Source organism: Brassica napus, chromosome C7 (genome assembly GCF_020379485.1).
Source record: "Brassica napus cultivar Da-Ae chromosome C7, Da-Ae, whole genome shotgun sequence".
In the NCBI taxonomy this organism is placed as follows: domain Eukaryota; kingdom Viridiplantae; phylum Streptophyta; class Magnoliopsida; order Brassicales; family Brassicaceae; genus Brassica; species Brassica napus.
In genome coordinates, this window is record NC_063450.1 from 40876743 (window position 1) to 40900252 (window position 23510).

Consider the following 23510-nt stretch of genomic DNA (forward strand, 5'->3'; position numbering starts at 1 on the left):
TTAGTACATTCCAACGGGTCTCGATATGTATCTCTCTACTTGTTTGAATAATTAGAAACTATAAAATATTGGAAGTATATATGAAATACTTAATTAAAAACTTAAATTTTTGTTCAAAAATAGCATTAAAAAAAAAAATCAAAATAGTCTATTTTTATTTTAAATTTTTTAATATTTATTTTTTATTTTTTAAAATTTGAAACTATATCCCCAAAATCTCACTCATTAGTTTTAAACTTCTAAGTCTGAATTAGTTAATTATAAAGTAAAAATATACTTTTACCCTTTAATAAAAAAATTTTGGTCATTTTTCTAATTGAAAACTATCTTTGTGACAAAAACTTAAAAAAAACTATCTTAAAAAATTTCTCTAATTTTTATATTTGTTTACGTTTTATATTATTATTTTGTTCACACTACATTAAAACGTTGCTCTTTAAAAACGAAATCTAAAACTATGTTTTAAACCATTTTCATCTTTTACAGTTCGGATATTTGTTTTACACCGTTTATTATATATTTTCATCAATAAATATATATTTAAAATTATGTGCTATAATTTATTTATATTTGTTTCACATGATTCATTTGATTTGTTTTCAAAATTCAAAATATACTATTAATATATTACATATTTAAGTGTTGTTTGAGATTTATTCTTCTGGTTTATTTTGACACAATAATCAAGTTTTAAATTACTTGACCTCGTCAAAATTTTTCAAAAGATGAAAAGTCAAGAAAGATAGAAAGAAAAATAAAGAAAGCTGCCCACGGATTTAGATAAAATATGTTTCTTATTTCTTAACCAAGTTACTTGATAATTAAACGTACCTTCAATATTTTCTATTTATTTGGGGCAAGTAGCTTTAAGACTTTACAATGTCTAATTAGAAATAAGGCTTTATCACCAGAAATGTTTCATAATTTCACTAGTTATTGTATTTATTGACAAAATAAATATGTTATTTACCATATAATTTATGTTGTTATATACATGTTATTTGTTTTATTAGATTTCTTACTGTATTAAGCAGCTCAACGCAAGACGAAATATAAAACATATCTTTATTTTGCAAAAAAGATTCTTAAATGGTAAATACTTAAAACTAATTATAAGTATTTCAAGTTGGACCATTATCAATACAGTCAGCCCACAGGAATACAGTCCATGGGTTTTAAATATCAATTTTAAGAGAATGGACTGCTGTATTTCTATGTCGTCCCGCTATATATACGTATTGATTCTCCCATTTCTCACACAACATAATAAAAAAAAAAGAAGATATACAAAAAGTTGATAGTAGGATACAAGTTCGCTTTTGATCACTGTCCTCAAAAAGAGAGAAAAAGGACCAGCTGAAATGGGGCGTTGGGTGAGACCTGAGGTAAGAAAATACTAGTAATATTGTAGACATGATTATAAGTGTTTGTTTTCGAAATTGAAACGATACATATGTCTAGCATATTCGTATCAAAAAATTATATATAATTAAAAAATTATTTTTAGGATGTTTTTCAAAATTTGATTTGAGATAATCAAGTAAATAAAAAATACATTATTTTTTGTTTAACTTAACCTTAACTAAAAATAATTAGGTGTACCCTCTTCTCGGAGCAATGGGATTTGTAACATCTATGGTTGTGTTTCAACTCACAAGGAATGCATTATTAAACCCTGATTGCAGGTTGGTCTCCATCCAGTCTATTCTAATAGTATTTTTTTTCCATAGTTTGAAAGGAATGAAACTTAAGGAAATGCACACAGTGTATATAATACAATGAATATTTTCTCTAGTGTAATGATCAGACATGTAGAAAATATGATTTTGAAAATTCTAAACTGATTCGGACCACCGTCGTGACTAGACCGGCTATGTAATATGCGTAATTAGTTTGTCTTTAGTTACTTTAAAACTCCACTAATACGTGGGTTACATTTTTTTTTTTTTTTGAAACACAACTTTTTCATTAAGTTCAACTTGATTGATTACAAATACTAGAGGAAATTGTCCATCCTCTTTGATTGAAAACATAAACTACAACAGCAAAAGATAAAAATGATAGGTCTTCAAAAGAAGAAGATGACAGCGAACTCAAGACGGTGCTTGAATGCGTCAGTGTAGCTTTCACGACATGGTCGGACAGCAGAGAAATAGTCACCTTAAATTGTGACGTTGACATCCAATCCGCACCTCGGAAACTCGTCGAAACGAATCCCGCTGCATCTTCAGGTCCCGAACGGACCGCTTCACAAGATAGCAAGACGGTTATAGATATGGACATACACCTCCACAAGATTGGAGGGAAAGCACTCCTTAAAAAGGAAGCAAAGGATGAACATGATGGTCCCGGTGAACCCACCGGTAAATGGAAAGAAAGGCTACTCTTCGAACAAGAAAGATGAAACTTTGTGTGTAAATATGTCTCTGTAAAAACGCTACTGAACCCACCAAACATTTTTAGAAGATTAGTCAAGGAGACCAATCCACCCCACATCAAAGTGGGCTGTGAAACTGCTAGGAAGAGATGAGAGCCTTGGAACTTTATTGGGCTTGTCAATCTCATTGCAAAATGAAAGCATCCCATCTCATGAATCAAGTATTAAAAAACTATTAACCCACATTAACCCACATTATTTAATACTTGATTCGTTTAGTATTTTCTAAATTAGTATCTTATTTAAAGTATATACTATGCTAATGTTTTTCTTTGTTTTTGTAAAAACTATAGGATAAGTAAAGAGAACAGAAAAATGGGAATTCTGGAAAATGAAGATGAAGGAGAAAAATATGCACAACACAATCTTCGCAAGTATTTGAGGACCCGTCCACCTCAAGTTATGCCTTCTCTCAACCGTTTCTTCTCTGAAGAGGACAACTAAACTATTTCACCTTATCGTAAAAGTTACTTATATACTCGTTATACAAATTAAATCTAGTTTGGGATTGCTTAATGTGTATTGTAATACTTAGTAGGGCTGGACAATTTATCCGTTAAATTTGATTCGATTCGTTATTCGTTTCGATTCGATCCGAAAATTTTGGATATCCGTAAACGTAACTTTCGAATCAAAGTAGATACTAAAAAATCAATATCCGTTAAAATTGAAGCAAATCACAAATATTAAAATTTTGGGAAGCAAATATCCGATCCGATCTGACAATATATAAGTACGTGTATATCTTGATTATATTTAAAGTTTTTAATGTATAAAATTATATAATTATTATTCTAACATATGATTTGATAAATTCTATTCACACTATTACTTATATAAAAGTATTACATAAAAAGAAAAGAACACATTTATGATAATTATAATTTTTTTCTTAAATTTGTGTTATTATAATTGTTAACTAAGTTCAAAAGATTTACAAAATATGTAGATTCACTACTTCTTTTAATTTTTATCATATATATCATGCAAAAAAATATTTTACAAAACAAATTTGTATCAAAATTTTAAGATTATTTTGTGTTAATCAAAACATATGAGATATCCGTAAGTATTCGTAATTATCCGCAAATATCTATTTATTTTCCGGATATCCGATCTGTGCCCAGGCCTAATAGCTAGTTTCAGATCATCTTGTTAAATATTTATGATAAAAAAAGTTGAAACATGTCTTAACATGGCCATGTAGTTCTTAAAATCATATGTTGTTCAGTAAAAGACGGAACCTTTAATCTTGTGCATGCTGCTAATCATGAACGTTCTACAAAATTGGATTATGATCTTTTACTCGGTTAGACTATGCAACAAAGTCTTTTATCTTTTCAATGGAAAGAAAAATCTAAAATTAATTTTGTAAAAACTGTTGCTTATATCTGAATCAAAATACAGTTGTTTATATTCTCAAGTATGAATACGCACATAGAATTGGATGTAGATAGTTGAATAATCTCAAGTCAATTCTCTAGTTTTTTTTGGTCAACTTTATAAATATATTAGAAGAATGTTGCATGGAGTATGGAATCATCCACACTGGGTAAACACCTCCATAAATAGTCTATACAATTTGTCTATAACGATATTTATGCACTCACAAAAAGCATACATATTGATGTTTCTTCTACCGCAAGTCAAATAAGATAACCTAAAGTTTTCATCTCTGTGCATAATCCCATACCTTTTGGTGAGAGAGTGCTCATGAAGCTCTCAAAACAGGTTCCCAATGACCATACTTGGAGCTGAAAGTGCCTTCACCATGCCTCTCAGCGTACTCGGCCATCGTCGCTCTCGCACAAGCATCCCAAGCTTGAGCTATTTCAGTTAAAGACATCGGTTCTGAAAACTCCTTCATAGACAAACCAAACCTTGATCTTGTTCTCGCGGACAAATCCTCATGTTTGTTTACACTAAAACACATAATAATAAAATGTTTAGTTCCAACTTGTGATCAAATTTATACTAAAGTTTCATGTACCTAGAGTCAAAGGGGATGTTTTCAATAAGAATTGGTGAATGTGGGTAGTTGTCAGGAACTAGTAAGCGTAACGGCTGAATCTGTGACTGCATCAAACATTAAAAAAAAAAAACATAAACAGTTGAGAAAAAACTAGTGAAAGAAGAAGTTTAGAGAGACTTACTACATGTCCTGACTTGTAAAGAGCTTGGAATGTGTCACAGAGAGCCACAGGGGCATAAGAACACATGACTATTGTTCCTGTAGTAACTTCACTTGGACCAACATCTTCACTGCATATGCTTACCATTGTCTCTACAAGTCTCCCATTTACTTCCATGATCTCTTGCAAGAGGGCCAAGCCAGGCTGCAAGAACAATAAATGGCTTTATTTTCGATATTTCATTTTCTTTTGTAAAGGAGTTTACAGGATCCAGATATTTATTACCTCAATCTTGTTAGCTTTTGAGCCAGATGATGCAGTGGAGTCAACTTCAGACTCCAAGCTACTGAACTGTTTGTAGCTTTCAGTTTCTGATGTGATATCTATAGGCTGAGTGGTGATTGACCGCTTGAATCTCTTATTAGTAGGATTGGTTTCTCCTCGTTGCAAACGCAACCTTGTCCTCTCACTCAAATCCTGAGGTACACGAGCTCTAGATCCTCCGATGGACTGGACAGAACCAGCAAGCCTATCTGTCAAACTGATGACAGAGCTCATCTCACTAATCGACTGTGCCAAGGACTCCGGTGATGATGATTGAAACTAGCAAATCCACACAGATACACATTAACATTAGGATTAGTAAAATGGATAAGATGGGAGATATTAAAACTTGTATATGACTTCTACACTCACAGCTTTTATCAGACGATCAATAGGCCGTTCTGCGTGTGGCTCCTGAGGTTGCTCCTGAGCTGCTGGTTGGAGTTGGTAATCATGTGAGGAAGGTGACTCAACGGATATAGGGTTTTCAGGATCACCAAGATTTGGAGATGGAGCAAAGGAAGGTGCAACAAAGGGAGAGCCACCAGACTGTGATGAGGTTCCATTTTTGTTGAATGTTGGGGGAAGAATCTGCTGGTCCACCAACTGAGGAGAAGACAGTGGCTTTGCAAGGTGGCGCTGACGCAAACCAGCTTTGTTGTTGACCCTTTGACTCATCCTCACATCATTCATCTCAATTTTAGGCATATGAAGCTGCTGATGGTTCGTTTGTGGTTGTTGCTGCTGCCTTTGTTGCATAGGGAGATGATGAAACTGCTTCTGCTGAAACATACTAGGCTGAGGATTACTTGCAGGTAACGTCATAATGTTGGTCTCCTCTTTTGGTTCCATCGTAGGCCTTGTCTGCGACGAATGAGGCATTGCTGTATGTGAGGTGGTAAGGTTAGATACTGTAGACGACTGCGGCACATGGAAGACTTGATGACCACTTTGGGATTGTAATGGTGTTTGATGTGTCTGAGGAGGAGGGAGATGCACTTGTTGTTGCTGCTGCATTGGCCTCCTAGTCACGGTCTGGTTATGCTTAACGAACCTCAATAACTGTTCCTCATAGATACTAAACTTTTCTCTGTGACTCTCTGTAATAGCATTCCTGGGGACATTTAAGAACACAAGAACTAGTTTCAACGTTGCTTTGGTCGCCCTTAGCTTTTCCATATGGCCATGTTGGATCTTTTGTTGAGGATGAGCATCGATCTGGCAAACAAAATGGTTTCATTAGGTTATTTAGGATTGAAACGGAATAATAAGAGGTTTATGAATGAAGTACCTCTCGCAATTTATTAGATAATTTTTGGAACAGTGCACTAACTACAAGTATATACTTCTCCTTGAGGGCTTTTATCTGCAAGAAAAATGATGAGAAGTTTTTAAACTATTAATAAACAATGGATAAGTTATAGTTTCATGTTTGTGATGTTAATATGTGTAGATACCTTCTGATAGGTCTCCTCCTGCCAGTCACCACCACCACTAGCATTTACCGTCTGGCCTGTAGAATCTTGAGATGCTACAAAAAAAAAAGTATTGGTGTAATCATTATATGCAAAAACAACAAAGTGATTACTATAAGAAAACATTTATCATCCAAGTTGGTAAGAAAGGAAACATACTAGATGTGTTTGCTGGAGAGGTTCTCTGTAATTGATATGGCTGATTCTGTTGGGTCTGGAGCAAAGAACCTGATGCTTGAAACCTTTGTGTATCATCTAAAGGTTGCTGTGAGATTCTGTTTTGAGTCTGGTGCATAGTATGTTGTGGTTGGTATTTTTGGTGTATCATTTGTTGAGATTGTCCCACCTCTTGGCCTTGAGCCCCCAAAGAACTTGATACATGCACATTATGTTGCTGCTGTTGTGAGGGCAAGGCTGAAGCATTATTACTGTGAGAATAAAGGCGTTGTTGCTGGTGCAGGTTTTTGATGTTGTTATTCTGTTGTGGCCTTTCTTGAAAGCTAGCAATATTGTTCTGCTGGGATGAAAATACTCTAAAAGCTCTTTGTTGCTCTCCATTGTTTTGTTGAGATGTTAGATGATTCTGCTGCGTGTCTTGACCATTCATCAGGTGGCTAGTGAGTTGCTCTCGTTCTTGTCGTTTCTGTTCCTGAGATGGCACATGCATCTGCTGTTGATGGTGACTAGAATGGACCCGCTGGGTCGGAAACTGATTTTGTCTTGACAAGAACTGAGAGTTTTGTTGGCCTGATGGTGGTAGACTAGAAAGAGCGGAAGGTTGAGGAAAGGACTGCTGAATAGGTTGTTTTAACAGAGTTGGCTGGTGATGCTGTTGCTGCATGTATGAAGGTTGTACTTCCTCTTTCAAGAGCTGTTGATCCATTTGATTCTGGAAGTAGTTGGAACTCTGTGGCTGCTGAGGAAGATGCTGTTCCCTTCCATGAACATGTCTTTGAGAACCGGGAAGAAGATTCGAATGAACTCCTTCACCCATTTGAATGTTTAGGTTCTGAGCCGCAGAAGAGACCTGATTAGGCAAACCAGAAGACTCAAAAATGTTGAGATTTCTCTGGATGTTGTTGTTGTTTTGAGGTAACCACTGTTGGCTTGTTGGAGTCTGTGTATATGGCAACGAGGTGGGAACTGATTGCACTTGATTCAGAGCTTGAGCTGCTGTATAGATTAAAGACATCAAAACAAAACTTAATAAGCTAAAAAAAAGATTGTGAAAAAACATAATGATTTGAAACAGTTCTAGACACAGGATGTGAGTTATGTTACAACATGATCTGCTAAATACCAAAACAATGATAACTTATCATATTACCTGGAGCTGGAGTATTAGTTCCATTGACTGATGAACCAGACTGCATTCTGAATTTTCTGTCGAAATTCATTATGTTTCCCTTAATTGTCCGCATGTAATCATCCTAAGACATAGGAGACAGATCAGCAAATTATATTCACAAGGCTGAGGTTTATTATCCTATTTTAAGATTCAGATTCTGAATGTAATAAATAGATTTAAAAAAAAAAAACAAATTGTATTTGAGTACCTTATCTGTAGCCGCTGCATAGATCTTTCCCTCAAATGAGAAGGCAGTATTTTTAATGTCATTTGGGTGGCGTGTAGGACAATATATCTTCACCTTTTCCACTCTACACATACATGAGAACAATTATCATTGACGCATCAAGTATATTATTTATATATATAAGATTTGTTACAAAACTGATAGTCTAGACAGAGTGATGATGCCATGATATTCTAGACAGATTGAAAGCGAGAAAGGTTAAAGTTAGGTTTTGTCACTTCAATAATGAAAATTATAATGATCTTTTTATGCACAACTCTTATGCTTTAACTGTTGCAATGTTTATTGGTGTAATGTAGGAAGTGTTATCATGTGCAAGCTTACAAGGTCACAGCAAAGACATGACCCTATTCAAAACCGTTCTTTCTTGTCAACAAGAATCAGTAATAATGGATTCTCTAAGCATTTATATAATTGGTATTTATATTAATCTGGTAGAGAGGTTAAAGCTTACATTGCCAAAATAAGCTTCTTCCTCATATCAGGCGGAAGCTGTGATCTCCAATCATTGGCATTGTTACTCGCAAGCGAGTCTCCGCCTGGTTGGTTAGGCTTCCAGTTAGAATTCCCCTCCATCAAGTCTAGCCTATCAACAAGAAGTGATCAGAGACATTCCCTCAACTAGAAAAAATAAAAACACACAATCAAGCAACCATTGTTTCAACTTGTTATTAGTATCAAGAAATCATTTAAATAACGTTTAAACAGATTCGTATTGCGGTTGGCTAATTGGTGCCAGTTAGGCCATTCGGACATTAACCTAAACGAGAAACCATGCCTTGTTAAATCATCAGTTTCGAATTGGCATTACAATCAAACAACTTGCAAGTGTGTGTGTGTGTGTTTCAACATTAGACCTAGAGAACTAAACACCAAAAGCGAAACAGACATGATTTGATCACAGTAACAAAAACATGATATGATTAACGCAAGACCATTAAATAAGAAAACAGGGTACCAGAATGATTAGATCACAATCCACCAAAAGCTCTGTTTCGGCTTTGGAGACACTCTCGATAAAGAAAAAAAAAACTTCAAAATTTTATAGGAACAAGACAAAACCCATGTTTGGTTTCACAAAACAGAACTGAGATTATTAATTAAAGCAAAACCCTACAGTTTTAAACAGAGGAAAACTACAAGAGGAGGAGAAGAAACCCACGAGACCGTCGGAGAGATCGTAGTAGGAGGAAGATCCATAGATTGAGGAAGACGTAATCAAAGAATAGATTGAGAAAGCTTCAATGATATTTAGAGAGGGGTTGATATAAGAAGAAGGCAAAACCTAAGTTAAACACGAGAGATGAAAAAGAACAAAAAGATTGGTTGAAGAAGAAAAGACTACACGTAGGAAGGAATATTTATATATAGTCTCAGATTTTATTATTATTAATCAAATCTGTGAAGTACGACAGGTGTCAGATTACTTGGTCCCCTTTAGTAATGAATCTGTATGCTTTTATCATGTCATTAGATTTGGGTTTTAGATTTCGACAAGTAAGCAAGAAACAAGCCAATCACAATTTACCACATCATTATTATTAATTCTTATATATATTGGAAATAAATAATTATGATAGTTTGAATAAGCGTTGTAGAAGTTTACCATGTCATGAATGTGTCACATTAGAAGTGATCTCAGATTGAAAAATGATCAAATATGTTGCAAGAAATTAATTATGTTAAATTGTTAATGCCTTACATTTTTTTTTTTGAACACCTGTTAATGTGTTGATAAGAAGAAAGCTTTTTTCCAAATAAAACGTAGCAGAAAACCCACCGAAAACAATAGAAAAGCTTGTCGAGAGTGCAGAGTTGAGGAGAAGGTGCGATTCATAAGAGAGTTAATTAATGTTACAAAGGGATAAGAAGAAAGCTTTTTCCAAGTTAAACATAGCAGAAAGCCCACCAAGAACAATAGAAAAGCTTGTCGAAAGTGCAGAGTCAAGGAGAATGTGTGATGTATAAGAGACTTAGCTAATGTTACAAGGAGATAAGTGTGGAGTAATGACTTAAAGTTGCTCAAGAAGTGCATAAAGAGGAAATGGTCAGAATATAATTAAACATTTCGTCTAATGATATCTTTGTTTCAGAATCCACCATAGAACTTTGCTGGAGAAGTTTTCTTATTTGATTCCTTTGGTAAAGTTATGACCAAATATCACAAAATAAAATAAAAGATTGTTATAAGAAACCTACGTTGCAGGGAAGCTTGATCGGACGTTCGCTTCCCGCTTCGGAACCGGAATCGGAATCGGAACCTTGTGGAAGCTTACGGAATCTCGCTTCCAAAGCGCTTCCAAAATATTCTTTTTAAAAACACGTTGGAAGCTTATGATTCCTTTTTGGAATCACGCTTCCGTTTTTAAAAAAAAATACAAGGTTGAATACTAATAAAAATATAATCGTAGTTATTAATTTCTGTAAAATCAAAATTTTAATAGTAATGAATAGAGAGGATATAAATATATAAATATTAAAATTAATACTATAAATTATCTTTATGTATTGAGGTTTTTATTAAACATATATCATATATTCAAATATATTGTGTCAATTATTTATGAAGCATTAACAATAATTAATATAATAATTTCTTTTAAACTTAATTTATGTCTATTTTCACAGTTTTAATATGAAATCATTACAAAATTATTACAAATGAATAAATAATTTATTTAAATTTAAAACATATAATTTTTAGTCCTAATTTTTTTTTTTTTAAATCTTATATTTTAATATATATATATATATACACATATATATATATATATATATACATATGGATATACACTTCCAATACGTACCTGCTTCCTAATTTTTCGAAAAATCTCGTTTCTACGCTTCCATACGTTTGCGCTTCCGCGTACCCGCTTCCGTTTCCATGTAACATAGTAAAAAACTACAATTCAACCCTTGATTATCGTATAGGTATAAATTGTAAATATGAAAACTATATGTGCCTTCGTAAATCGTAAAGTATTTAAAACATCCACACAAGACTGCATTAAAGAACAAAGTCTTAGGTTTATACAATTTTGTTTTGCTATAACGTGGGCCGATAACTATGTAGAAGCACAATTGCAGTAAAATTAACCAATAGCTCTACTGATGTACAAAGAAAGAAAATATAGTCCAATGGACTTAAATTTAATAAAGAAGCCCATATAAATTTAGGTAGAGGAATTAAATTAGATGATTAATTAAGTCCGTAACGACAATAAGGAATCACTGGATGATCGGCTTATCTGATCATGAGCATGGGGGAATTTTAACATAATGGGTACATTCACATATATTGGTTTTAGTGAGAAGACAAGGTCCAGATACATCAACAAGAAGTTTTAAATCAACAGTATTTGTAAAAGTAATGCTAAGTGCATTTTGAAGTTTCATCTAAAAGATGATAGCCAATGAAAGTATGTGAAAGAGGAACATAAATATTTTATCTGTTAGTTTATAAGCCTTTCTTAGGAAAGCATGGTTACTTTCCAATCTCCACTATGGTTTTCAATTTTAAGTCTGGTTATTATATCTGTTAGCTTATAAGCCTTTCTTAGGAAAGCTTATTAGTCTCCACTCTTTCATCGAAATTATTTTCAATTTCCTATAATTGGATCAATGATTGTATAAAATTGTGTTTGTATCTTGTAAAATACCTATGATATAAATATATTCTTATTTTGTCGAAAAATAATAATACTAGAGCAGCCCACATAACTTTGTTAGAAGCCCAAATAAGTTATTACGTGGATATAGTAGTTATGATTTAATTAATTTTAAAACTAGGCTTAATTCCTCCTAGAATTAATATATCAGCTTTATATTGTCGCTCCGACTCTATGATTGATAAGTCTTCTACATAATTTGATCGTTAATTTTGTTTTCGAAATTGAAAATGAAGCTAGCTAACATTTAAAGAGCTTCTCGTTTTCTCCTCCACCTAATCAGTCTAGACCTTACGTAATTACACTAAACCATAGCCATTAATATCCACTATTGTTTTTTTTTTTCAATTTGGTAAGCCTATTCCATTATCATCTTTGCTTCTCTAAAGTCCTAATAATTAGTTTTGTAAGATTTTTTTTTCTATTGTACCATCTAATTAAAGTTTGTAGTCTTGTTCTCTAGTTGCTGAAAACCGCATGCAACAAAAAAAAACAGTTGGCTATATATCAATTTGAACTTGAACATTTGTGATTCAAATTTATAGTTGTTTTATTGTAGATTTTTAATTATAGAATTTTATATGTGAAAGAGAAAATCTCAAGGAAGACATAATGGAGACGATGGAAAAAAAGGCCGGCTAGTGATCACATCAAGGATGTTACTATCAGCCCACAGATCGTACCATAAGGACACAAAATTGATTTGGAATCCTTAAGGCCACGAGGGGGCAACGTGAATTTGGGGCTAACAGTCACCTTTTTCCTCTTTTGTTCTCTTTATCATTCATTATAATACCTATCCATTCCAAACACACATGCTTACATGCATGATCAAATATAATATTATACACTATATCTAAACAATTTATATATTTTTTTTTTATCACATAAAAAACAAACAATTTATATTTATTTGAACATCATTTTTCGGAAATGGTTGAATAATCTGAAATATATCTTAGGTCAAAATTCAAAACAATACAATCGTTAGCACTCAGTTTCAACAGTTCAATCAACATATCACCTAACTATTTGGAAGAGAAAAGTTAGGAAGATCTCGAATTCGATTACCAGAATGGAAAGAGAACTAAAATAACATTGTCTGGTAAATGGGTTGAGGAGGAAGATTATGAGTCTACCTAGGAGCAGGATTTCATTGTTAAAAAAGAAAATACTATAATTAACTTATATTATTTTATTATGAACAATTCTCTTAAATAGTTATTTTAAATTTTTGTCACCAAAATAGTCCTCAAAAATAAAATGACCAAAATAGTTTTTTTTTTTTTGAATTTTTTTAATTTTTAATTTTTAATTTTTAACATTTGATACTCCAGCCTCAAAATCTTGCCCCTTAACACTAAATTTTAAATCTAAATTAGTTAATCTTAAAGTATAAATGTATATATTTATCTTTTAATAAAACATTTTTTAGTCATTTTTTTCTTTTGAGTGATATTTTTGTGAAAATAAACTAAAATAAACTAAAATAAACCGCATTTCTCTTTCACCCAAATGCTACAGCTCATGTTATCCAACTACATATGATCAAGAACAAGCATAAATTTCTGTAATTGATTCTGCATAATTATATTTGAATCATTTTAATATTTCTGGTATGTTACAGGCAACTGTAACTCCTTATAACAAAATTTAATAATCATATAGTCATAAACCTATCGCTACTTTATATTAGATCATTTCTGCGATTGATTAAACCATCTCCAGTCACGCAACAATTATGTCACCTAACTACATATGATCACGAACAAACACAATTAAATTTGAGAATTTTCTTACATCTTTAGTAAGTTGCATTAAAATGTAAACCCCACATGAGTGTCTAAGTGGGGAGGCGAAAAGCACACCACATGGTAGTCCATTGGTGTGCATGAAGAGGATGTCTTCGTATATGCGGTTGTTCAGTTTGACTATACTCGAATTCATATCAATAAAATAAAGTGATGGTATTGTAAAGACGATGTAACTGTTGAGATTTATTAAATTCATGTCTAACTCTATATTATCTGATTAATACGATATTGTTCATTTTGGGCCTTAGAGACTGGCCACGTAGATTTACTTTTGGTTTTCTTCCCAAAAGGCCTCCTACTATTAGAGTTGGACAACTCTTTATATATTAGACTCTCTTTGTCTAATTCTCCAATGTGAGACTTAGTTTGTTATATCACATTCTCCCCTTCAAACTAAGGATCACATTCATATCGCACAACACACAAAGATTATAAGAACTTCTCTTCTTATTAGATTTAGAAACTCTCTCAAAACTAAACCTTTCAATGTGTTTCTCTTGATGAAACATCTCTCCATGAGAACTCTTTATATAGGAAGAAGCTACATCTTTTCCTAAGGGCGAAGCTACATTTTTTCCTAATAATAATATGGAAACATTCCTAAGCTCGATATGTTTTCCTTTTTCCTTAACCCATCAAACTTCACTTTAATGAGTTAACTTGCTCCTCAAGTTAATTGGAATTATCCAACATTCCCCCCCCTTAATTCCAACTTGAATCTTAGGTATGTTGATCTTCTGAACTCCGATGAACTTGCGCATTGCTTAGAACTTGATCCTTGCCAATGGCTTAGTGAGTATGTCTGCCTTCTGCTCCACTCCAGGTACGTGCTTCACTTCGATAAAGTCGAACTCCACACATTCTCGAATGAAATGGTACTTCGAGAGTATGTGTTTGCTTCTACCGTGAAACACCGGGTTCTTGGTGAGGGCTATCGCTGACTTGTTGTCAATCTTCAACACGACCTTCTTGTCTTCTTTGTTCATGATCTCGACCATCAACTCCTTTAACCATATTGCTTGTTTTGCAGCTTCCGTAGCTGCCATGAACTCCGCCTCACATGAAGAGAGTGCCACTGTGGGTTGCTTGCACGATGTACACGTGATCGGCGATGTTCCTAGGTAGAACATAAACCCTGTAGTGCTTCTTCCATCATCAACGTCTATGTTATGGCTGCTGTCACTGTAACCTGTAATCTCCGTTGTTCCATCCCGTTTGAAGAAGAGACCATACTCTGTAGTGCCCTTTATGTATTGTATTAGATGCTTCACTGCTTCTCCATGACTCTCTCTTGGACTCTGCATATATCTGCTTAATACACCAACCAAAAACGCCAAGTCCGGTCGTGTATGAAGAAGATACCTTAAGCATCCTATGATGCTTCGATACGATGTTGCATCAATCTCAGGCTCCTCCTCTGCCTTTGATAGTGCATTGGAACATGATTATAGTTACATGACTCCATCTTCGTCTTGACAAGTATACCTTGCGCGTATCCTTCTTGTTTGATGTGAATGCCATCAGCTCCTTGCGTTACTTCTATACCAAGATAGTATGTAAGCTTCCCGAGGTCTGACATCTCAAATCTTCTTGACATATCATCTTTGAATTGCTTGATAACGTTGAGTGAAGTCCCTGTTACAAACAAGTCATCAACGTATATAGCTATGATCAGAAGCTCCCCCTTCTGTTTCTTTTGATATACCGCAGGTTCCTTGGTGCACTTCGTGAACTCCATCTCCTTGAGAACACGGTCGAGTTTGATGTTCCAAGCTCTCGGAGCTTGACGCAAACCGTATAGTGCTTTGCTAAGTTTGTACACATGATCCTCATTTCTTTTCTCCACAAAGCCTTCTGATTGAGTAACGTATACATCCTCATTTAAGTCTCCATACAGGAACGCAGTTTTCACATCTAAGTGATGGATCTCCCATCCATTAGTTGCTGCTAACGCCAAGAGTAGTCGTATGGTTTCTATCCGAGCAACTGGTTCAAATACTTCGTCGAAGTCTATGTCTTGTTGTTGCACGTAACCTTTTGCAACTAGTCTTGCTTTGTATTTGATCACCGTTCCATCTGCATTCCTCTTGATCTTATAGATCCACTTCAAACCTATCGGTTTCACACCTGCCGGTTTCTTGACGAGCTTCCAGGTCTTGTTTTTGATGATAGATTCGATCTCTGCCTTCATTGCATCGATCCAAGCTTGTATTACTACAGCTTCGATGTAACTTTCTGGTTCACCATCGATGGTGAGCAAGAGTCTGCCACTTTCAACTTCAGCGAGTAGGATGTAATCATCGAACCGCTTTGGTTTTCTGATGTTACGACCATATCTTGATGTTACATGCGGGTCTTGGTTTGCATCGTTGTACTCTACTACTTGCTCTTGTTCATGTGCGTCTACAGCTTCTTCTTCTTCATTATTGTTTTGCTCTTCGTGGTGTTGGTGATCTTGATGCTCATCACCATCTCCTTCTTCTGTAACATCAATATGAGGAAGCTTGAATGATCCTGGTTCTTTGTCTACGTTTGTTGATAGTGTGGACCAATCCCAACTTTTCTTCTCGTCAAAGATTACATCTCTACTAACAACTATCTTCTTCGCGGCCGGATCATAGAGTCTGTAAGCTTTTGAGCCGGGCTCTGTGCCTAGGTTGATCACCATCCTTGATCGATCATCCAGCTTCTTGAGATGAGGATTGTTGATTTTTGCAAAAGCTACACATCCAAAGACCCTTAGAAGCTCAATGTTCGGTTTCTTAACATACAAGCCTTCGTATGGAGTCTTGTTTTCCAAAGCTTTTGTAGCAATGCGGTTTATGAGATACGTTGAATGACGTACTGCTTCTCCCCATAGCTGATTAGGTATCTTCATAGCTTTCATCAAACTTCTAGTCATCTCCATTAGTGTTCTATTTCTTCTCTCAACCACACCGTTTTGTTGCGGTGTATACGGTGCGGTGAGATGTCTAGTTACACCGTTTTCTTCACAAAAACGAATGAACTCAGAAGATGTGAACTCTCCTCCTCTATCGGTGCAAAAAGTCTTGAGTTGTAGCTTCGTTTGATTCTCCACGTACTCCTTGAACTTTTTGAACCGATCGAACGCTTCACTTTTCTCTCTTAGCAGCATCGTCCACATATATCTTGAGTAATCCTCAATTAAGACAAATACATATCTATTGTTTGCTGGTGTTGATGGTGATATCGGACCGCACAAGTCCCCATGTACCAACTCCAATGCGTGTGATGCTCGATACTTTGCTTTAGGCGAGAAAGACTTCCGAGTTTGCTTCCCAACTAAGCAGGCGCTGCACACATCTTTCTCGTGTATCACCTGAGGCATCCCTACTACCATCTCCTTGTCTACCATATTCTTCATGACTCCAAAGTTAACATGTCCTAGTCGAGCATGCCACGTCCATGTAACATCAGTTTCTTGTATTTGAAGACATTTCGGATATTCAACCTCTATTGGCGTCTTGTACAATCGGTTTGGTTGTCTTGCGACTTGTACTAATGGCCTTCCACAGAGATCTTTCAGCATCAGTAAGTCTTCTTTCATATTAACCTCACAACCCATCTCGGTTTCTTGTCCAAGACTTATGATATTGTGTTTAAGACTTGGGATGTAGTAGATATCTTTGAGTGCTCTTCTCTCCCCTGTTTTTCCGATGAACGTGATCGAACCTTTCCCTACAATCTCGACGTTTGATCCATCACCGAATTTGAATTTGCCTTTGATGCTCTCATCTAGGTTTGAGAAGAACTCTCTCTTGCCTGTCATATGGTTACTTGCACCATTGTCAAGGTACCATATACTCGTATTTCCATCGCATTCATCAAACCTCTTAGGAAACACTCTCTCTTCGTTGAGGAATACTAATTCATGCATATATAATGCATCTGCTTCTTGTGTGTCCGTTAGGTTAGCTTCTTCTCTTGGTCGTGTAGGACAATGTGACACGAAGTGCCCCATCTTGTCGCATCGCCAACATCTAACCTTAGAGTAGTCCTTCTTGGTCTTGTCTGAAGCTTCTCCTCCTTTGTTATGACCATCAGAACCATTAGACCTTCCTCGTTTTCTTCCTCTTCCACCATAACCTCTACCTCTGCCTCTTCCTCGCGAGTTGTTATGGCTTCCACTACCTTGCATATCATTCTTTCCAAACATGAGCTTCGATTAAGCTTCATCTTGGGTTTCTTCTTTTATGCATTCTTCGAAAGCCTTCAATCTCCCAACAATATCTTCGAATTCCGTTGAATTTAGATCCAACACTTGTTCTAACGAAGCTACGATGTGAATGAACTTCGTTCTTGGAAGTCCCTTCAGAAACTTCTTTACCAGCTTTGATTCTTCCATTATCTCTCTTAACGCGGCTGCTCTCGATGCTAAGCCTGAAAGTTTTCCTGCGTAGTCATCCACCGTGTCTGTGTCTGTCATCTTCAGTTTGTCGAACTCAGACATCAAAGTTTGTAACCTTGCTTCTCTCACGCGATCAGCACCTAGGTTACGGGATTTGATAGCTTCCCAAATCTTCTTCGATGTATCATGTTCTCCAATCTGAAGTATTAGCGCCTCCGGGACTGATTGAAAGATTAGAGCAATCGCCATATTGTTCTTCTTTGCATCATCGCTCCCTGGATCAATCGTATCCCAAACTTCGTATAAACGAAGCATAACTTTCATTCGCATCGACCATACGGTGTAGTTGATCGATGTTAACATCGGACATCGTATGTCCTTCTTCATCTCAAGACCTTTATCACGTGCTTGAGAATCGTCTCCCATGTTTTGATCGAAGTTACAACTCCTCTTGTAAACGACCTTCGAGACCTGGAGCTCTGATACCAATTAAAGATTATAAGAACTTCTCTTCTTATTAGATTTAGAAACTCTCTCAAAACTAAACCTTTCAATATGTTTCTCTTTGATGGAACATCTCTCCATGAGAACTCTATATTATCTGATTAGTACGATATTGTCCACTTTGGGCCTTAGAGGCTGGCCCGCATGGATTTACTTTTGGTTTTCTTCCCAAAAAGCCTCATACTATTAGAGTTGGACAGCTCTTTATATATTAGACTCTCTTTGTCTAATTCTCCAATGTGAGACTTAGTTTGTTATATCACAGTAACTAAGTTTACTTGACAAATAAACCCTCGAATGTGTTTTTGGACTTGTAAAACCAGACTTTTAGACTTAGTATGCGTTTTGAAACAACCAGTTCCAGTGAGAATTAACAATCGAAAATATAGAAATCCTATAACCATTCATGCTAATTCAAACTAAATCCGAAAACTGTGAAATTTACTAGTTAAGAATTGTAACTTAACAGAACTAGCAGACAACATCCATAATATAAAGCTAGCAACCCTATATTGTTATGTATCTATCCAGCTCCATGAACCTGACTTGTCATATCCGGATAGATTTTCCATATGTGATAGAAACCGAAGGTTAATATGGATGTGAGCCTAAAAGAAAAAGAGGTAATGGAACTAATTGACTCATCACTCAAATAATTATTTTCTCATTTGATAGAACCATTATTGATATGGATGAAAGCTAAGAGATGAGAGGATATAATATATTCGTATCCTTTTTAATAATAACTGTACACACATATCTATTAATATTCTATATTTGAAACTGAAGCAAAGGGGAAGATGATGGAGAAGAATACAACAGTCAAGACAAGCACTTGGATATGAAAAAAAATGAAATAACAAAAGAAAATTGTAATGGGGACCTTCACACATGGGTGTTAGAAAGAGAAGTATACAGTGGAGCCAATACCAAAGCTCATCTTGAGAATCTTTTCTAGCAATATGTTGGTTGCAACGATCTTCTCTACCTTTTATTCCTCTTATATTTCAACATCTATAATCTTTTGTTTTAATCATTTTTCCCTTTGGAAAAAGATATATACTTTTTCAGTTACTATTGTAATGCATCAGCCATTTGCTGGTTGTTCCAGGGATCGAATACAGTAGTAAGGTATCAGGTATGGCGCAGGATTAGTTTGGTTAGCAGTTTTTAACCGACAAAAAGTTTGGGTAGTTGCAAACATTGTGATGCATGAGTAATGCATGTTACTTTGGTTGAATTTGGACCATATCATTTGGTGCATCCATCAAATCCATGTTTATTTATATGTAGCCCTACACAGAAATAAGAACCAAAAGTGTTATTAATCTTCTTTTCTTCGTAAGAGAACAACCCATCACTACAAGAAAACATCGGTATTCTGACGGACATTCCGACGGAAAATGAAATCCTCGGAATTTCCCGAGGAATTTCCGAGGAAATTCCGAGGAAACCCAAATTTTGGGTTTCCTCGGAATTTCCTCGGAATATACCGACGGAATTCCGAGGAAACATCAATCCGTCGGAATATTCCGAGGAAATTCCGACGAACTAGTGATCGATCGATGCGTTTTTGGACATATACCCATCGATCGATCACATTGTTACGCTTTGGTCCATCATAGTGATCGATCGATGCGTTTTTGGACATAAATACATCGATCGATCCGTTTATAAAAAAACATTCGAGATTTTGAAACCCCAAACACTAGTTCCTCAGAATTTCCTCGGAATATTCCGAGGAAATTCCGAGGAACACTTGATATCCTTGATCGATCGATGGGATAATCTCATCGATCGATCACATTGTTACGCTTTGGTCCATCATAGTGATCGATCGATGCATTTTTGGACATAAATACATCGATCGATCCGTTTATAAAAACACATTCAAGATTTTGAAACCCCAAACACTAGTTCCTCAGAATTTCCTCGGAATATTCCGAGGAAATTCCGAGGAACACTTGATATCCTTGATCGATCGATGGGATAATCTCATCGATCGATCACATTGTTACGCTTTGGTCCATCTTAGTGATCGATCGATGCATTTTTGGACATAAATACATCGATCGATCCGTTTATAAAAAAACATTCGAGATTTTGAAACCCCAAACACTAGTTCCTCAGAATTTCCTCGGAATATTCCGAGGAAATTCGGAGGAAGAAAAGGGTTTCCTCGGAATTCCCTCGGAATATTCCGAGGAAATTCCGAGGAAATAGGGTTTTTAAACCGAAAACAACGTTTTGCGGTTTGAATAACACCTATATAACCCTTATTAAGTGTCTTACGTTCATTATGAAGTCAAAAATTTGTTCATTACCCTATAATAAACACTTTTCCGATTGTATGAACGAAATCCCCACAACATAAGAGAAACACTTATACACTTTAATGAACGGTAAAGGGAATACTTACAATTCGTTTTGAAATTTGTTATTTCATGGTTTATGCTCATCTATACAAAGAATCTTCAATGGTATGCATTACAATTGTATAAGAAATGAAATACGACAAAAAAAATTGATGTTTTGAAACCCCAAACACTAGTTCCTCGGTATTTCCTCGGAATATTCCGAGGAAATTCCGAGGAACAATATAAATTAATAGAAATACATGCACAGGATATTCTTTTTCCTCGAATTAATGAAAATATTCCGAGGAAATTCCGACGGATATTTAAGTGGCCGTCGGAATTTCCTCGGAATATTTTCATTTAACCGGGCAAACAAGCCGCCAAATATTTCGCGAAAATTGAAATTGAAAATACTGAGGGAATTCCGACGGAAAATATCCGTCAGACCCAAGGTTTTATAAACTCGAACCGCATCTTCTTCCCCATTTCTCTCTTCTTCCCCATTTCTCTCTTCTTCCTCTCCGGCGATCTCTCTCTCCTTCCGGCGTTCTCCACCTTCTCTCGCGACGATCTCTCCGGCGAATCCTTTCCATTCCTTTACAAATCATGTAAGGACCTTATCCCACTCTCTTAGGTCCTATTTGTTAGGTTTTTAAGTAGATTTGATGATTTCAGAAGTTTTTTGATAGATTTTTGTTAGAGTGATTGGGTAGGATTGTGATTTGTTGTGTAATAGGTTTAGAATTGTGATTTGGTTGTGTTGAATTGATTTAGAATTTTTTTTATAAATTGTTTATTATTTTGTATTTACAAAACATTTATATAAATTCGATTTTACAAAACGTTTTTGTATATAAATTCGATTTTTGGATTTATAAAAGATGATTTCATATTTATAAAAATATTTATATTTATTAAAACTAATTTTGTATTTATAAAACATTTTTTTGATTTATAAACACTATTTTTTTTATTTTTGTATTTATAAAAACTATTTTTAAATATACAAAACGTTCTTTGTATATAAATTCGTTTTTTGGATTTATAAAAGATGATTTCATATTTTAAAATTAATTTTGTATTTATAAAACATTTTTTGATTTATAAACACTATTTTATTATTTTTTGTATTTATAAATACTATTTTGTATTTATAAAAATATGATTTCATATCTATAAAAATATTTATATTTATTAAAACTAATTATGTATTTATAAAACATTTTTTTATTTATAAACACTATTTTATTATTTTTTGTATTTATAAAAACTATTTTGTATTTATAAAAAGATGATTTCATATTTATAAAAATATTTATATTTATTAAAACTAATTTTGTATTTATAAAACATTTTTTTATTTATAAAAACTATTTTATTATTTTTTGTATTTTAAATATGTTTTCTATTTCAATTTTAATTTTATATTTTTGAATTTCAATTTAAAAAAATAAATTTATAATTTTTTTTTTGAATTTTGGAAATATTCCGAGGAAGTGTATCCCTCGGAATATTCCGACGACATATTCCTCGGAATATTCCGAGGAATTTCCGACGAAAAAAGTCCTCGGAATATTCCGAGGAAATTCATTTCCTCGGAATTCCGTCGAAAATTTCCGAGGGATTTCCGAGGAAAGATGAATTTCCGAGGAGTTATTTCCGAGGACTTTTTTCGTCGGTATATCGTCGGAATAGCGTTATTCCGACGACATACCGACGATTTTTTCCCTCAGTATGCCGCTGTTTTCTTGTAGTGCATATTGTAGTAGCCAACTAATATTATCAAAATAAAATATGAATTTTCTAATGTTTCTCCAATACTATATATTAATATATTATAAGGAAACTTTATATATATTTTTCTTATTGGAATCAAGCAGATATGTGTCGGTCTTTTTAGTTTAAAATTTCCGTCTTATAAAATAATACCGACGCTTCCTAGCTAAAAAGAGTATGCCTATGAGCTTATCCTTAACTTATACTATAATATATGGAATATATGCTATATAATCTTTGTCATTCGAAAAATCCATTACAGTTTCATTGTTGCCAGCTTGTTATACAGCTTGTTATACAGCAAATATAATCAAATTTAATTGATAAACTAATAATTGTAGTTGAAGCCCAGATATTCGTTATGGCCCATTATTGTCCATGCAATGCAGCCACCGCACGGATGGCTAAAGCCACTATATATTTTAATAGAACGTATCTTATAATTATTTTTATTTTTACTTTTCTATATATTTTATCAAATGATTCGGTCGGCTCCGAAAAAAATCGCACTTAATACTATGAACTAGACTAGTCTGAAATCGTACCACACTGTCTAATCCGAATTTATAATACTTTTCGATTGATGTTATAGGGTGGACCGATCATCTATTACGGCATATCATGTAAACTATTTGGATTGCAACCAAAGCTCAAACTACTCAAATAATAATAATACCACAAGAAATTATCACTAAGATACCATCACTTGATTAAAAAAATATTTTCACCTTTTTACCTGGAATCCAAACATTAAAAATAATTCATTTCAGCGCGAATCAAACTTTTCGGTGGCAGAATTTATGGCCGCAATTTTTTATTACTAAAACTGATTCGTTATGATATGTCTTATAATTATTATTTTTGGTAATCTTATATATTAAATTCTGATACAGAGATTATATATTATATTTGTAAAAACTATGTGTCATGCTGTAGGATTAGTGCTTAGCTTAGCCATTTCACTAGGCTTGGACTTTTAACTTACAACGAAATGTTGTGCCAGTTTAGTCTTCAACTTTGCCTTTTGTTTCCTTCGAAAAGGCTTCTTATTACTATTAC

General features: G+C 34.4%; 3 protein-coding genes across 6 annotated transcripts; 1 reads left to right on the forward strand and 2 right to left on the reverse strand.

The window, feature by feature from the left end:
* The first annotated feature begins 558 nt into the window (after positions 1–558).
* On the forward strand, positions 559–3038 carry BNAA06G30740D. Of its 2 annotated transcripts, none has more exons than XM_022707229.2 (3): positions 559–1385; positions 1597–1685; positions 2065–2650. In XM_022707229.2, the coding sequence occupies exons 1-3, from the start codon at positions 1362–1364 to the stop codon at positions 2402–2404; spliced, it is 453 nt and encodes a 150-aa protein (XP_022562950.1). In that variant the 5' UTR covers positions 559–1361; the 3' UTR covers positions 2405–2650. The 2 variants fall into 2 exon arrangements, with proteins under 2 accessions (XP_022562950.1, XP_013705658.1); XM_013850204.3 differs by lacking the exon at positions 2065–2650 and adding an exon at positions 2731–3038 and having other exon boundaries at positions 1238–1385.
* A 908-nt stretch (positions 3039–3946) lies between these two features.
* LOC106411167 (probable mediator of RNA polymerase II transcription subunit 15c) lies at positions 3947–9302 on the reverse strand. 3 transcript variants are annotated; one of them, XM_013851870.3, is made up of 12 exons: positions 9126–9302; positions 8418–8549; positions 7925–8027; positions 7696–7798; positions 6528–7541; positions 6351–6424; positions 6185–6259; positions 5266–6111; positions 4855–5172; positions 4591–4773; positions 4428–4513; positions 3947–4359 (listed from the first exon to the last, which is right to left on the reverse strand). In XM_013851870.3, the coding sequence occupies exons 1-12, from the start codon at positions 9161–9163 to the stop codon at positions 4149–4151; spliced, it is 3183 nt and encodes a 1060-aa protein (XP_013707324.1). In that variant the 5' UTR covers positions 9164–9302; the 3' UTR covers positions 3947–4148. The 3 variants fall into 3 exon arrangements, with proteins under 3 accessions (XP_013707324.1, XP_013707326.1, XP_013707327.1); XM_013851872.3 differs by having other exon boundaries at positions 8418–8544; positions 9126–9294; XM_013851873.3 differs by lacking the exon at positions 9126–9302 and adding an exon at positions 8922–9118.
* Positions 9303–14209: 4907 nt separating this feature from the next.
* Positions 14210–14749, reverse strand: LOC125590627 (secreted RxLR effector protein 161-like). Its single transcript, XM_048764261.1, has one exon. It carries the CDS (start codon positions 14747–14749, stop codon positions 14210–14212), a length of 540 nt encoding a protein of 179 aa, XP_048620218.1.
* Between the last annotated feature and the right edge of the window lie 8761 nt (positions 14750–23510).